This window comes from Chinchilla lanigera, unplaced genomic scaffold (assembly GCF_000276665.1).
Source record: "Chinchilla lanigera isolate Chin_1 unplaced genomic scaffold, ChiLan1.0 scaffold00028, whole genome shotgun sequence".
NCBI classification, from domain to species: domain Eukaryota; kingdom Metazoa; phylum Chordata; class Mammalia; order Rodentia; family Chinchillidae; genus Chinchilla; species Chinchilla lanigera.
Window position 1 is genome coordinate 17,409,114 of NW_004955429.1, and position 15,376 is coordinate 17,424,489.

Sequence of the window (15,376 nt, forward strand, 5' to 3'; positions counted from 1 at the left end):
CTGCCTCAGTCTCCTGATTACTGGGATTACAGGCATGTGCCACCACTCCCAGCTTGGTTTTTAGTTCTTCATACAGTTGTGCAGCCGGTCACCAGTCTGGCTCCTGAGCGCTTTATTACCCGAGGAAGACACCCCAGGCCCTGGCCCTGCATAACACTAACCCTTTCCCGTGCGTGTGGGTTTGCCTGCACGGGTTGGAGGTGAATGGAACCCTGTGATTGCGGTCTCTGTGACTGTGTCTGACATCAGGTGTGATGTTTTTGGGGTCAGCAGGTCATTCAAGGTGATGCTTCTGCATCCGTTCCTGTGCTGAAGACAGGCAGTAGGCCTGCGCGGGCTTGGCGCTCAGGGAGCAGAGCTCCACCCAGCCACCCACCCGGGAGGGACCCAGATACCTAAGGGGTCTGGGCTGGCTCCTGGTAATAGTGCTAGGGGGCTTTACCTATAGTAAGAAAGCAACTTTGGGGGCTGGGGGTTTAGCTCAGCGGCACAGCACCTGCCTGGCAAGCGCAAGGTCATGAATTCGATTCCCGGTACCGGAAAAAAAACTGCCCCCGCCCCAATAAAGACTGCTTTCATTTTGGGGCTAGGGATTTAGCTCAGCGGTACAGCACCTGCCTGGCAAGCGCAAGATGAATTCCCGGTACTGGAAAAAAAAAAAAAAGAAAGCAACTTTGCCAGGGCTTGATTCCCAGCGCCACAAAAAAAAGAAAAAAAGCCATGCCTTTGAAGGTGCAGTCACTCAGGCCCACACCACAGCACTGGGTCATCTCCGCAGCACTCCCCTAGAGGCTGACACGCGGCTGTCTCTATGTGTATCAGGATCACTGAGCATCTGGGAGCTCCTTTCCGGGGCCTCAGTTCTGTCCCATCATTCTGTGTCTCTGTGTCAACTCTGCAGCGGTGTCTGGGTTGTAAATGCAGTTGGTGGTGCAGATGTTCATGGGGTGCAGAAAGGTGCGCAGTGATTGAGTGGAGCTAATCAGCACAGGGCGGAGCCTGTGAACTTGGCCCTGAGCAGCTCTGACCCGTGCAGCGTGCACTCACGTTGCCCCACCCGGTGCGGCATATCTGAAGACATGGTTGTGTGGCCCGTCACCTGGGACTGTCATCCCTCTCCGCGTTCCAGCCGCAGCCTCTGATGCCACGTTCTGCTCTGGTTCCATGCCCTCGGTCACTTCAGATGCCACACGGAAGCAGGAATGTGTGGATGCGCCTCCCTGACGGGGCACATTTCCTCTGAACGCATTGCGGGCGGCAGGCTGCAGGCTGCATTCCGTTGTGTGGGTATGGTGGTCTCCTCGTCCATTCCCCTGATGACAGCCACTTGGGGCCACCCCATGAATATTGCTCCGCTGAACTGGGACATGTTGACAGCTTTTGACAAACTCATTTCACATTGATTTGGTAAATACTCAAAATTAAGATGCCTAATCCCATGCTGTCTTGACTAGAGTGGGTTTGTATTCGGTTTTGGAAAGAAATGTGTGTCTTCCAACTTTGCTTTCCTTTTGCAAGATTCTTTTGGCTACTCTGGGTCCCTTGTATTTCCATGTGAGTTTTAGGGTCAGCTGGTAGATTTATGAAAAAACAAAAAAACACCTGGATTTTTGGCAGGGATTACATCAAACTGAGGCACTCTGAGGCTTGCCATTTCGTAGTATTAGATCTTCTGGCCCAACTCTTGCGCTTGCTTGGCTAAATTTGTTGCTGAATACACTGATACCATGTTCGACGACACCTCCTGTTTCCGTGGCTTCCTCTCAGACAGCTGTGGCTATTGGGTAGAAATGCAGTCAGTTGTTCATGGATCCTGTGTCCTGCAGCCTTGGAACTCATTTTTCAGCCGTAATCGTTTTTACTTTTGTGTGGATTCCATAGGATTTTCTGTATGTAGAGCGTTTAATTTATTCTGTTAGTGTGGTGTTTTAAACAGCTGAGCCAGCCATGCACTCCCCAGATAAACTCACTCTGGCTGGCGGGGTGTGGTGGCACACGCCTATAATCCCAGCACTCTGGGAGGCTGAGTCAGGAGGATCATTGCAAGTTCAAGACCAGCCTCACCTACAAAGTGAGCTCAACGCCAGCCTGAACTGCACAATGAGACCTTGTCTCAAAAAGACCAAAAAAAAAAAACAAAACAAAAACAGAAAACAACCGGGTGTGGTGGCGCACACCTGTAATCCCAGCATTCAGGAGACTGAGGCAGGAGGATCGTTGTGAGTTCAAGATCAGCCTGGGCTACAAAGTGAGCTCAAGGCCAGCCTGAACTGCAGAGTGAGATCCTGTCTCAAAAAGACCAAAAAAAAAAAAAAAAAAAACAACTCACTCTAGCTGGTGCATCAGCTTTGCGTGCTTTTCTTTGGTTGAATTTTTTTTTTTACATCTCTATTCATAATGAGTATTGGCCTAGAGTTTCCTTGTTATGTCTCTGTCCTGTTTTGATATCAGATATTATTGGCCCCACAGAATGAGTTAGGGAATATTCTCTCCTGTATTTGCACAGTTTGTAAAGTATAGATTGGTTCATGATATACTCATATACTTTTTTGTGCTTTTGTTTTTTGTTTTGGTTTTTTGAGACAGGGTTTCCCTTTGTAATGCCGGTTGGCCTTGAACTCACTATGTCACTACACAGCCTAGGTTGGTCTTGAGGTCACAGTAATTCTTCTGCCTCAGCCTCCTGAGTACTGGGATCACAAGTGTGCGTCACCACGCATGGCTAATACTTGTTATTATTTGAGATACAGTCTGACTGTGTAGCCCAGGTTGGTCTCCAGGTCTGAGATCCTCCTGCCTCAGCCTCTGCAGTGCTGGGATTACAGGCATGTGCCACCACGCCGAGCAGTTCACGATCTGCTGTTAACCCATGATAGTAATACCTTCTCATTCAAGTACCAGTGGGCACTGGTACCTTCAGCCCTGCTCTGGTGGGCACCGGCTGAGCTGTAGGACTGAGTACTCCTGTGCTGCCAGCTTTTCCCAGAGCTGTCACCCCGCGGCTGGGTGGGGAGCCTTCCTGAGCACCGAGCTGGCCCTGCTATCCCGTCCACAGCCATCTGGAGGGGTACGCAGCTGGCTGGGGAGGAGGAGGGTCCCAGGCCCGTCTCTGAAGGTGGCTCATCTGAGTGCGCAGAGCAGAACCGAGGCTGCTCCCCCAACCCGCCCTCGCACCCACACCCCTCGGGGCAGCTGGCCGTGTCATGCTTCCATCTCCCAGGCCCCCGTCTCCCAGGCCACGCCGGTGCAGCATCTCACCAGTCGGGTCGCCCCGGCAGCTTCCTTGGCGTCTCAGATCCACCTCTGACCGGTGATCTCCCGCAGGTCCCACGTGCACAGACCCCGCGGCCGGAAGCTCCAGGGATGACCAGCCCCTCCCCGCGCATCCAGATCATCTCCACCGACTCCGCAGTTGCCTCACCCCAGCGCATCCAGGTACCGCCCAGCCGGCCCAGGCAGTCCCCGTCTCTGCAAAAACACAGTTGATGTTCATGCCACTAACTCACTGTTGCTGTTATTGTTTGTGTTTTTTGAAACAAGGTCTCTGTAGTCTAAGCTGGCCTCAGACTCACTGTGTATCCCAGGCTGGCCCCTAACTCATGGAGAGCCTCCTGATGCTGGGATCACTGGGATTACGGTCGTGCCCCACCCCACTGAGCTTTTCTTGTGGTTTTGTTTTTTTGTTCTTTGAGACATGGTCTCCCTATGTAGTACAGGCTGGCCTTGTCCTGTGTAGCCCAGGCTGCCTCAAACTCACAGCCATCCTCCTGCCTCGGCCTCCCGAGTGCTGGATTGTAGGCATGCACTAGCATGTTCCACTCTGACTTCTAAAGCAGAAGTCTGAGCTTTGAGACTATGGCACAGGGAAGGAAGGCTCATTGGATCACTGCCTGGTGCCAAATGGGCCGTCTTCACCGGTAGACACATCCTGTACCCCCCGTATAGCTTCTGTCCTGGGCAATCACAGCTTTAAGGGCATCACTTTTTCCCCTTGGAAACCACACAACAGCAGTACTTGCCTCGTAGTTGGTGGCGAGGAGCCACAGGATGTCCGCATGAAGATTTGCAGGGTGCTGGTGCTTGGTGCTCTGTGGATACTGGTTATCGGTGCCTAATCTACACCAGGCGTGTGGCACACGCCTGTCATCCCGGCCCTCAAGAGGCTGAGGCAGGAGAAGCACACACCTCTCCCCCACACCACCCTATTGGGTTCTGTTCCCCAGTGACGCAGGGGCAGACAAGGACCTGGGCTGGAAGGCTCTGGAGGCTGTGCTGAGGTCTTGAGGGAGGCGTGCATCCCGGATTGTCACACTAGCACGGTGCTCAGCCCCCCGGTGGCCCCGAGACGAGACGGTGTTGCTGACCTGCCTCTGGCATGGAGCTGAGGTCATAGGGAAGTGCCTGAGGCAGGTGGGAGCTCCCTGTGCAGCGAACACAGCTGGAAACGTTCCTGTGTGGGCTGTGAGCCACTGGCTACTCCGGGTACCACTCCACACGGTCGCTGACCTCTGTGACCTCACGGCCAGGCCAGGCTTCAGTGTGTTCTTCATTTGGTTGGATTTGGGGCGGGGGGTGTTTGTTTTTTGTTTTTTAGTTTTTTTGAGACAGGATCTTGCTATGTATCCTAAGCTGGCCTGGAACTTGCAGGGATCCTCCTGCCTCAGCCTCCACAGCACTGGGTTACAGCCCCGTGCCCCCACACCTGGCTTCTTGTTCATTTCAGCGTATTCTAACTCATAACCATCGCGTTTCATCTGAAAGCTGGGAGGGAGGCTGATTTCACAAGGGTGGCAGCCTAGACGGGAAGAGCATTGGCTCAGGCTAGACAGACTGGGGGTCACCCCCTGACCCCCTCATCTGTGTGACTGAGCATCCCCAGCCCCGGCCTGTGCAGTGCGAGGTTCGGGACTGAGGTTGTCAGAGGTTGTGGAAGGGCCGAGAGGAGGCCTGGGAGCCTGTAGGGCGCAGGACCGGTGACTGAGCAACCGTGCGCAGTGCTCAGTGTTCCGCTGCACCAGGCAGCGAGCCGCGTCATCCCTCCCTCTGACTGCCTTCACTCCTGCCTCTGCAAGTAGTGCTGAAGCTGTGATCCTAGCATAAAATCAGCGCTGTGAGGTTGTTCCAGAAAAGCTTTGACTGTGTGCCCCCCCACGGGCGCCTGAGCTCACCAAGTGGCCTCGCGTTGCCCTGCAGATTGTGACAGACCAGCAGACGGGACAGAAGATCCAGATTGTCACCGCAGTGGACGCCTCGGGCTCCTCCAAGCAGCAGTTCCTCCTGACCAGCCCCGATGGCGCTGGCCCTGGGAAGGTGATCCTGGCTTCCCCGGAGACGCCCAGCGCCAAGCAGCTCATCTTCACCACCTCGGACAGCCTGGTGCCGGGCAGGATCCAGGTGAGGCCCCGCGGCTCTGTCCCTGCCTGCCTCGGCCTCTCATGGCGGCACAGTCTTCCTGGGAGTTGCTGGGCTCCCCGGGGTCACTGAGCCCCGAAGGACCCTTCACTGGCGAGGGCCCGGGCAGCTCAGCCCGGGACATTTTAGAGATGCCATCTGGGGCGACCCAGCTGGACGAGAACCCTTCCCTCCAGCCTGTCCCGACCACCGCGAGTTCCGAACTCCGTGTTTATTTGCACCCAGGCGGATGGACGTGATAGGACGTTCACCGCGGGAACCAGTCCTGGGTTCCTCGGAGCGCTGTGCATGCGTCTGCGCCTCTCGGTCCTCCTGCGCGGAGGCCCCTGCTGTGGGAGGGGCACACGAGTGCTCCAAGTTGGGGACACTCACGAGTGACCGTTCTGCACCCACTGAACGGTGCCTTCTGTTTGTGTGAATCCGACGGCCCCAGGGACCAGCTCATAGCCGTGGTCACACAGAGTCCGCCCTTTGTGACTGGCTCATTTCCCGTAACGTGCTGTGCCCGTGGCTTGCCATGTTGGAGCTTGGGTCTGAATCTCCTCCTGACAGCCAAGGAATGTCCCTTGTCACTGCGGAAACTGCAGGAGGCAGAGAATGACTTTCCCCGCATGGCTGGGCTCCACGCTCAATGTGCTCTGCTTTCAGGGTAGCTGCGTGTTTAGTGCACCCTTGCTCGGTCAGGCAGGGCCATGGTGACACAGTGGCATGTGCGGCGCCTGCGGGCAGCCTTCGTGTGGAGGCTTGTCCTGGGCTCCCAGATAGGATTTAAATCTCCTCCTCATGGGGATGAGCATTACAGTGCTCTCCCAGGTGGTGGCACTGTGTGCCCCAGAGCGCCATCTACAGGTGTTGGAGGACATGCATTCTGATCCCCGTGCCACAGCTGTCCCAGGAGACTGGCGCCTCTCGAGTCCTTTCCAGTGCTCCCTGATGGGGAGGTGCCGGGAGGCCTCCCCCTTCTCCGTGTGGCCTGTTCCAGGATGGTTGCCAGAGAGGCAAGTTCTGCTGGAACCCCGGCCACAGGCCACCCAGGTGCCAGCAGGTGCCAGCTGGAGTTTCCCGCTCTGCTCGAGCTCCAGCGAGGACCCGGGACGGGAGTCAGTTACACACCGCCCCACTCCCAGCCCGATTCTGAGCCATCTGTCTGCTGATCTCCCTAGATCGTCACGGATTCGGCGTCTGTGGAGCGGCTGCTGGGGAAGGCCGAGCTCCAGCGGCCGCAGGTGGTGGAGTACTGTGTGGTCTGCGGCGACAAAGCCTCGGGTAGGTGGCCTGCTGTGGTGGGGTGTTCAGGAAGCCCCCTGTGTGTTGGGGGGGATGGGTGTGGGTGTGTGGTGGCTGTGCAGGCTGCAGACTTGGGCTCCACTCCTCTGAACAGCCAGCAATGTGAGGAAATAAGCACAGTGACCTCTGAGGAATTAGAAAGAGAGGCAGGGCACCGACTCCCAGGACTCCTGGGGGGTCATGTTTCTGTGTGGTGAGAGCCTGATTTCCACCTGCACAGGCTTTGCCCCTCCACCAGAGGCCTCCCTGGGCCGGCCCTGGACCCACTGGGTGATGGCCTAGGAGGTAGCCACCCTGGTGCAGACACCCTGGTGGCCGTACCCAGCAGGGACAGTGCCAGCCTGGGCCATGTGTGGAGGGCTGTGGAGGAGGGACCTGGAAGACAGGGTCCAACCACGCAGTGGCCAGGGAACAGGAATGGGGAGGCGCTGACAGCACAGCTGCAGATGGACACTTGCTTGTCCTGGGTTTGGTTGTTTGTGTTTACTTAGAGAAGAGGCCGGGCGTGGTGGCACATGCCTGTAATCCTAGCACTAGGGAGGCTGAGGCAGGAGGATCACCACAAATCAGAAGCCAGCCTGGGCTACAAAGTGAGTTCAAGACCAGCCTGAACTGCATAGTGAGACCCTGTCTCAAGGAAGGAAGAAAGGGATTGGCCATAGCCTCTGGGCAGATGGTCTGGGATCCTGCTCCCTCCAGGCCACTCTTCTCTGCCTGCCTTGCTCCCCATCCCTGGAAGTTAGCCTGATTCCTTCGCCACATTAGGAAGGCCACGTGGCCCACACTTCTTGGCATTTGCCACTTTCCCCTGACGCTAACTCCTCGGAGACCTGCCTTCCCTGCAGAGTGTCACACCAAGAACCCAAGTCCCTGCCCGGCAGGGAAAGGCATGCTGCAGGCTCTGAGCCCATGGTCCCCTCACCTGGCAGGGCTCTGAGCCCAAGTCACCCCACGCACAGCGCACCAGGAAGGGAAAGCAGTGCTCTCCGGAGGTTTCAGCACCACTGTTCCTGTTCCCCAAGAGCAAACTTGGGGTCCCCCAGGTGCGCTCTGGGAAACAGCTCCAACTCGGAAACTTAGGCCAGGGGACCTCGGTGGCCACCAGAAGGGCACATCCTGGGGAACACCATGTCCCTGCAGTGTCATGGCTGCAACGGGCAGAGGCTCACATCCACTAGGAAGAAAGGGGGGAGTCTGTGTGACAGCGCCTTGTGCACCAGGAGGGGTCCGCCGAGGCAGGACGCTCTTTCTGGTCATGGGTAAGGGGTGGCCTGGACAGGCCACAGCCGCCAGGTCTGCTCCCAAGGGTCTGAGGCCCAGCCAGCCCAGCCCAGCCCAGCCCAGCCACACCCCCGGGAAAGTAGGACCAGGGTGTGAGGGGCCCGGAAGCAGTTGTGCCAGACACAGGCACCCAGCTGCATGCGGAGGGGCTCAGAGCCCGCTGCTTGCATGAGCTGCTGTGTGCCGGGTGCAGAAACCCTGCACAGACGTGATGTGGAGCTCACCGCCCTCTCCTCCCAGGCCGGCACTATGGGGCCGTCAGCTGCGAAGGCTGCAAGGGCTTCTTCAAAAGGAGCGTGAGGAAGAACCTGACCTACAGCTGCCGCAGCAGCCAGGACTGCGTGATCAACAAGCACCACCGCAACCGCTGCCAGTTCTGCCGGCTGAAGAAGTGCCTGGAGATGGGCATGAAGATGGAGTGTGAGCGAGGCCGCCTGGGGTGGGTGGGGCCCGGCTTCCAGGGAAGCAGCTCGGGGCTCGGCTCCACTTGCGGGGCAGCAGCGGGGTGGGGCGGAGCACTGCAGCCCTGCCCCTAAAGGACCCACTGCCTACGGGACTGGGGACCAGCTGCCTCCCGGCCCCTGTCCCCACCCCATGCTGTCCTCCCACTCCGGTGCTGCAGGGAAGGCTTTGCCCTTCCTCCCAGCTCCTGAGCCAGAACTGGGCTTAGGAATTCCAAATCCAGCAGCCTGGGGTCACAGGCAGGGCACGCTCGCCCCCTGGGCCGGCAGCACCCTGCTGAGGGCGCCTGGCTCGGAGGGAAGACTGCACACAATGCGTTTCAGTGCTGCACAGTTCACTGCGGAGCTGTGTGTGAGACGTTAGAAGGGCCAACCCAGTGTCTGCCTAGTTTGATGTTTTTATTTTAGGCAGTGATTTTATTCTTCTTCCAAAGCAAATAACAAAGCTGGGTGTCCTTCCAGGCTGGGAGACTGAGACCCAGCCTGGGCTATCTAGCAACCTAGGATGACCCTGTCTCAACGTAGAAAATGAAAAAAGGCCTGGGAGTGTGGCTCGCTGTGGAGACATTGGTTCAATCCCCAGTACCCAAGGCAGGAAAGTCCCAGGAGCACCAGCCTGGCATCGGGCTGGCCCACCCCGCGCCGTCCCCGCCCCCGCCCCCGTCAGCAGTGATGTCTGTGCTCTAAGCAGAGACTGGCATTAGCCTTCTGCAGCCACAGCTAAGGCTGCAAACTCGAGACCAGTCGGGCTTCAGTGTGGCTCCCGGACACCGAGTGAGTTTCTGGGCTTTGTATCTCCTGTTAGGGCCACTTGCCCTCTTCTGTGGCCTGTGGCACGTGTGGAGCCGGGCTGCGGAGGGGCGGTGAGGACACTGCTGCAGTCTCAAGGCTGTTCGGGCCCCGTGGAGTTGGAGGGCTCCCCCATTGTGTGGCCTGGAGGATCTCTGTGAGGAGCCCCCGCCATGCCCGCTGCCGACCCTGTGCTCCACGCGCCTGGGTCCTCCCTGCACTGCTGGCTCCAGACCCCTGCAGCACAGGTGTGCGGGAGAGGTAGCTCTTCCTGGCTGAAGTCCTCTCTAAACACGAGTCCTCTCATTGTGATTAAAGCTGTGCAGAGTGAGCGGAAGCCCTTTGACGTACAGCGGGAAAAGCCGAGCAACTGCGCTGCTTCCACAGAGAAGATCTACATCCGGAAGGACCTGCGGAGCCCCCTGATAGCCACGCCCACATTCGTGGCCGACAAGGACGGCACAAGGTCAGCCCCTGTTCCCCAAAGGGCAGCATGGCTGTGTCTCTACCTAGGACAGCAGGTGTTCCGTAGCTCAGTATCCAGGCGGGGTTGGTTGCAGCACCTGAGCTGAGGTCCCGAGAGCGTGAGTTAATGGTGCCTTCTTTTCAGGGTCTGTGAGCTTGTTAGGAAGGAAGGGGGAAGAGGGAAGCCAGGCCCCATAGGGCATCGAACAGAGAGCATCAGATCCGCCCAGGGGATATGACAACAAGTCCCAGACCACGGCCAGGATGGACGCTGGGGCTCGGGGGGGCCTGGTGGCCGCTGCGTGGCTGCTGGGAGCCACTCCGGTTTCTCTATCTTGAGCAGACAGCCAGGCCTCCTGGACCCGGGGATGCTCGTGAACATCCAGCAGCCCCTGATCCGCGAGGATGGCACGGTGCTCCTGGCCACAGACTCCAAGGTGAGGCGCGTCCCGCTTCCTCCCCGCCCCACCTCACACAGCAGCCTGGGACACCTTGCTCAGGGACGCTGTGGCTTTTGGGAACCCTCGCTCAACCAGGGCTGGTGGTCAGATGTGCTGTCAGGTACCGGGGTCTGGACTTCAGGGTGGCGGACACTCCATGGTCCCGTTCACTGCCGAGATTTTCCCTGGTACACACATTGGCAGACCTGCTACCTGCATGTGATGGCCCTTTGCAAAAGCCCCAGTTCCTCTTGCAGGACTGAGGATTGAACCCTGCGCCTTCATGCTGAGCTACATCCCTAGTCCTTTTTATTTGTTATTTTGAGACAGAGTCTCCCTGAATTGCCCATCCCAGCCTTGAGCTTTCAATCATCCTGCCTCAGCCTCCCATTAACTAAGATTACAGGCATGCAGCACCACACCAGTTTAGAGGAAATCAATTTGTAACAGCGCACAGTGAGCACTCACTGAGATCCAAATACTGTCATTGGAAGAAGGAGGGCGAATGCAAAAGCTGTATGGCACTTACCTAGTCAGGAGAGGGCTCGGGAGTTGGCTGCCCTATCCCCCTCCCTGAGGCAGAGCCGTGTGAGCCCTGCAGAGGCTGCTGGGAATGAGAAGGCGCAAAAAGCTCCTGAACTGTGTTTGCAGGAGTAGCTTTGTAAACTTTTTACTTTGAAGCAATCGTGCATTCAAAATAATCGACGTTGAAATGAGCACAAAGCTCTCAGAAGCACCCTCAGCAGGGTCCCCGTGCTTCTGTCCCACAGAGCCAGGGCACAGCGAGACTCTGGGCCCCGTGACCTGCGGACCAGATGTGTCCTTGAGTCACGCACCCCACAGCCTCCTCACCAGCTCCTGTGTCCACCCCAGGGCCTTGGGGCACTCGCTGGCTTTGATCTCCGTGGATTTTAGTTTTCACTCTCATTTCTCACTTGTTCTAAAGCTGTAACTCATTTTGTTTATAAGCAGCTTTCATTTTGGGAAATGTTTATGAGTCCATGTTGGCAGTGCGGCGTGAAGTTTCTCACTTTCATAATCAAGACACACAGGCGTTTGTCCCTGTGTCCTGGTTCATCTCTGCTTGTTTTGTAACTGAAGTAAAATCCACACCGCACACCACACTCTGGGGAGGGGCTGGGTCTGAGCAGTGTCGTGGCTTCACAGCCGTCCCCCTCCCCAGGGTGTTTCCCTCGTCCCTGAACGCAGCCAACCCGGCGGCCACTGATGCTCCTTCCAGGCCTGCAGCCCCGCCCTGCTGTGGCCCACGTCCACTGTCTGTCCCCAGGGGTTGTGCATGTGGTCCCTGGCATGTGTCTTGTGGTCACCATGCGCAGCTATACCCAGGGTCCTTCCTTGGCATTGCCGAACCAGTGCACGGTGTCACTGTGCCACCACGCTCACCTGGGCACCGACTGCTGGGTGCTGGCAGTTTGTGCTGAGTGGGAGGTGCAGGTTGTGTGGTGACAGCTGTACTGCTGCTTGTGAGGATCAGGCACACCCGAAAAAGGGTCCAGGCCTCATCACACCCTTTGCTCTATGTGTGCCTTTATAACACCACCCCTTGTCTCATAGGCGGAGACAAGCCAGGGAGCCCTGGGCACGCTGGCAAATGTTGTAACCTCCCTGGCTAACCTGAGTGAATCCTTGAACAACGGTGACACCTCGGACATCCAGCCGGAGGACCAGTCTGCCAGCGAGATCACCAGGTATGAGCCAGGTCCCACGCCGCCACTGTGAGGATCAAGGGCTGTGAAGCTGTCGCAGGCATGGGCATGTCCACAGCCGTACTGCTCCTCTTCCCAGACAACAGAAGAGGAGATTCAGGGTGTGGGGTGGACAGTGCTGTCTGTCACCCTTTTTAAGGTGCCTCCGTGGTGACAGCTCCTCCCTGCTTCAGTGCTAACCTGTTCTTCTGAGTTACGAGTTTAGAGCTCGACCGCCAGGGCCTGGCCACAGTGGCAAGTGGGGACGCAGCAGACACCTCCATGCTGTGCTCAGCCTGGCTGCGGTTCCCGCCGCTGCTGTCCTGGCTGCCAGGTCTGGCCCTCATGGTTTTCTGAAGGTTTTGTTTTGTTTGGGTTTTGGATTTTTTCCTTTGTTTTATTTTTTGAGATAGAGTCTCACTGTATAGTCCAGGCTGGCCTTAAATTCACTATGTAGCCCAGGCTGGCCTCAAACTCATGGCCGTCAGACTGCGTCCCAAGTATTGGGATACACCACAACACTGGCTGGGCTTTGGGGTTGTTGTTGTTGTTGTTTGATTTTGATTTGAGATGGGGTCTCACTAGATAGTCCAGAGTGGCCTTGAACTCACAGTCCGCCTGCCTCAGCCTCCTGGGATCCCAGGTGTGCTGACTTGCCCGCTCGTCCTCCTCTTACTTAATCTGACAGCAGAACTCATGTCGCAGGCTCTGAGGTAGAATTCTGGCCCCACCACTTACTGTGGGCGTGGTTTGGGGAGGGTATTAACACTGTGAGCAGTGACATCTAGGCGGAAAGAAGCTCTGCCTCTCTGGAAGATGGGTTTGAGAGGGAGCACCCAGCTTGGGGGGTCCCCCCAGATGCACTCCTCAGTGGTGGGCGCCCCTCTCCTACTTGGGGCCTGCTGTCCCTTGTGGCAACTGCAGGGCTCCAGGCCCTCTGAGCTGCAGGCCCACAGTACAGCCCACTCTGCTTGCAGGGCATTTGACACTTTAGCCAAAGCACTTAACACTGCGGACGGTGCCTCACCCCCTGGCCTGGCAGACGGGCTGGATGCCAGCGGAGGAGGTGGCATCCACGTCATCAGCAGGGACCAGTCGACACCCATCATCGAGGTTGAGGGCCCGCTGCTCTCAGACACACACGTCACATTCAAGGTGAGTGGTGGCACGGGGTGAGGGGCGCTGCACCAAGCCAGCCCCTGGACCCAGGGTTCCATGGCGGTGTCCCTACAAGGGCTGTCATGTCTCAAGCTGCACTGATGGCCTGTGGCCCCTTGGGGTGGGAGCCACCCATCTCTCCACTGTCCTCCAGAGCCACAGGGAGTAGGTGGGCCACTCGGGGGTGCCGAGGCCCTGGTCTGGGAACAGTCCTTGCTCCCCCAGCCCTACATTAGAGATCCAGTGCTCACACTGGAGTGAGGGTCCCCTTCCATGCTGCCTGCGGCTGCCCTGGGCAGGACACCGCTCCACAATGAGGGGGCATTGCCCTGGCACACAGGCATCTGTCAGCTCCCTGTAGAATGACTGTGTATCCAGGATCCCACATAGACCCTTAGCTCACAGCCTGGACCCCAAGCAGGACAGATCTTGGTCTGGCCACCAGCCTTCAGGGGCTGAGACCCCAGATCCCTAAGGCAGCACATGTACCCCTAACCTCCATACCACGGCCTACAGCTGACGATGCCCAGCCCCATGCCCGAGTACCTCAACGTGCACTACATCTGCGAGTCCGCGTCACGCCTGCTCTTCCTGTCCATGCACTGGGCGCGCTCCATCCCCGCCTTCCAGGCACTGGGGTAAGTGGCCGGAGAGCGGCCGTGCCACCTCTACACCCCTCAGCCAGCGCCCTACGTGCTCAGGGCTAGGGCCAGGGCCCAGGCGTGGGCCTGGCAGTAGCTGTGCCCTGGTGCTACCCGGGCACAGCATGGGCACACAGTAAAGGGACTGCGAACTGCAGTCACTGGGTCAGTGATGCGTGGGAACACCCGAAGGCAGGCCAAGCATGCAGCGCAGCTGGCACCCTCTGTCCCCAGGCAGGACTGCAACACCAGCCTGGTTCGCGCCTGCTGGAACGAGCTCTTCACCCTCGGCCTGGCGCAGTGTGCACAGGTCATGAGCCTGTCCACCATCCTGGCCGCCATCGTCAACCACCTGCAGAACAGCATCCAGGAAGGTAGGGCTGCTGGGTCGGGCCGGGATTGGAGAGGAGCCGAGGATTGGGATGGGCAAGCAGGGCTGGAGGACCCCGTCAGTCCTGTGCCAGCCAGAATACCCGCTGCCTTGCAGACAAACTGTCGGGCGAGCGCGTGAAGCAGGTCATGGAGCACATCTGGAAGCTGCAGGAGTTCTGCAACAGCATGGCGCGGCTGGAGATAGACGGCTACGAGTACGCATACCTTAAAGCTATAGTTCTCTTTAGCCCCGGTAAGATATGCGGTGGGGACGTGCCACCTTTCCACTGTGTCTGCTGCGATTTCTGAGCGTGGTCGTGTTGTCACCGGCAGTGTAGACAGAGCCCCACCAGTGTGTGTGACCTGTGTCCTCACGCCCCGTGCTGTGTCGGGTGCCCGCACAGCTATCCTAAACCCATCCCTTGCAGCTCACAGCAGTGCTCCTGGCCTGGGGATGCCAGGCACTGAGTGGCTTGGTTGGGGTCCCAACTACACCACCTGCCATCCAGGATGGCAGCATGCAGAGCGGGCACCCGGCCCCGTGACCTTGATGCTCTCTGCCTCTGTTCCGGTCCTGCCGATGCCAGGGCCCCTGGCTTGCCAACCCAGGTGGATGTGGCTCCCCAGGGCAGCGGTCAAGCCAGCTGCTGCAGGTCATGCCAGGCGGGCTGGTGGCAGCAGGGGGAGAGGAGCTGGTGGACTGTGGTGGAGAATGAGGCGCCCACCTGGCCCCCATCCCCGAGAGCAGCTGCCAACCCCACACGTGGCTGGGCATGCTCAACCTTTCTCCTCCCCTAATGAAGCTAACAGCTAATGAAAACAGGAGAGATGATGTATAACCCAGAAAGTAGTAATTCCTAACTTCACATAACTAGGATCTGTGTTTCCTAGAGTAGTAGGAAGCCAGTGTCCACAGCAGTTGTGCAGGGCCGCTTTGCTGGTGGTGCCCAGCCTGGGGACCCTGAACCTTGGGCCCCTGTCCCAGCTAGACCAGCCTTCCATCCATCGTGCTTGAAAATCTGTCAGAATTTGACTGAAGTGAAATTCTAGGGAGTCTGCCACTGCACCTCCCAAACGCAGAGGGGAACTTGGGGTCTTTCCTGTTCCAGACCACCCAGGTCTGACGGGCACAAGCCAGATTGAGAAGTTCCAGGAGAAGGCCCAGATGGAGCTGCAGGACTATGTGCAGAAGACCTACTCCGAGGACACCTACCGGTGAGGACAGCCCACCAGAGCTTTACCTGGGCCCGAAGACTCGGGTGACACCTTGCACTGTGCTGGGCTGGTGGGAGTGGAGGTTGGGTGGTCCCCAAGCCGGCCCAAGCTGGCCTGAATCCCCAGAGGTCCCTGTTCTGTCCGCACCC

The 15,376-nt window shown here is 58.0% G+C and overlaps 1 protein-coding gene across 2 annotated transcripts in view; it reads left to right on the forward strand.

Annotated features, from left to right (window-relative positions):
- Nr2c2 (nuclear receptor subfamily 2, group C, member 2) overlaps positions 1-15,376 on the forward strand; it is a 44,631-nt gene that overhangs the window by 22,924 nt on the left and 6,331 nt on the right. Inside the window, exons 2-13 of one of the 2 annotated variants that reach the window (XM_005387074.2) lie at positions 3,325-3,435; positions 5,194-5,394; positions 6,576-6,678; positions 8,221-8,400; positions 9,549-9,696; positions 10,039-10,132; positions 11,711-11,844; positions 12,819-12,996; positions 13,516-13,637; positions 13,875-14,014; positions 14,128-14,265; positions 15,122-15,227. In XM_005387074.2, the coding sequence (XP_005387131.2) occupies positions 3,325-3,435; positions 5,194-5,394; positions 6,576-6,678; positions 8,221-8,400; positions 9,549-9,696; positions 10,039-10,132; positions 11,711-11,844; positions 12,819-12,996; positions 13,516-13,637; positions 13,875-14,014; positions 14,128-14,265; positions 15,122-15,227 (1,655 nt within the window). Of the gene's footprint in view, positions 1-3,324; positions 3,436-5,193; positions 5,395-6,575; positions 6,679-8,220; positions 8,401-9,548; positions 9,697-10,038; positions 10,133-11,710; positions 11,845-12,818; positions 12,997-13,515; positions 13,638-13,874; positions 14,015-14,127; positions 14,266-15,121; positions 15,228-15,376 lie in introns of those variants that run through there. The other variant, XR_261352.2, reaches the window with a different exon arrangement.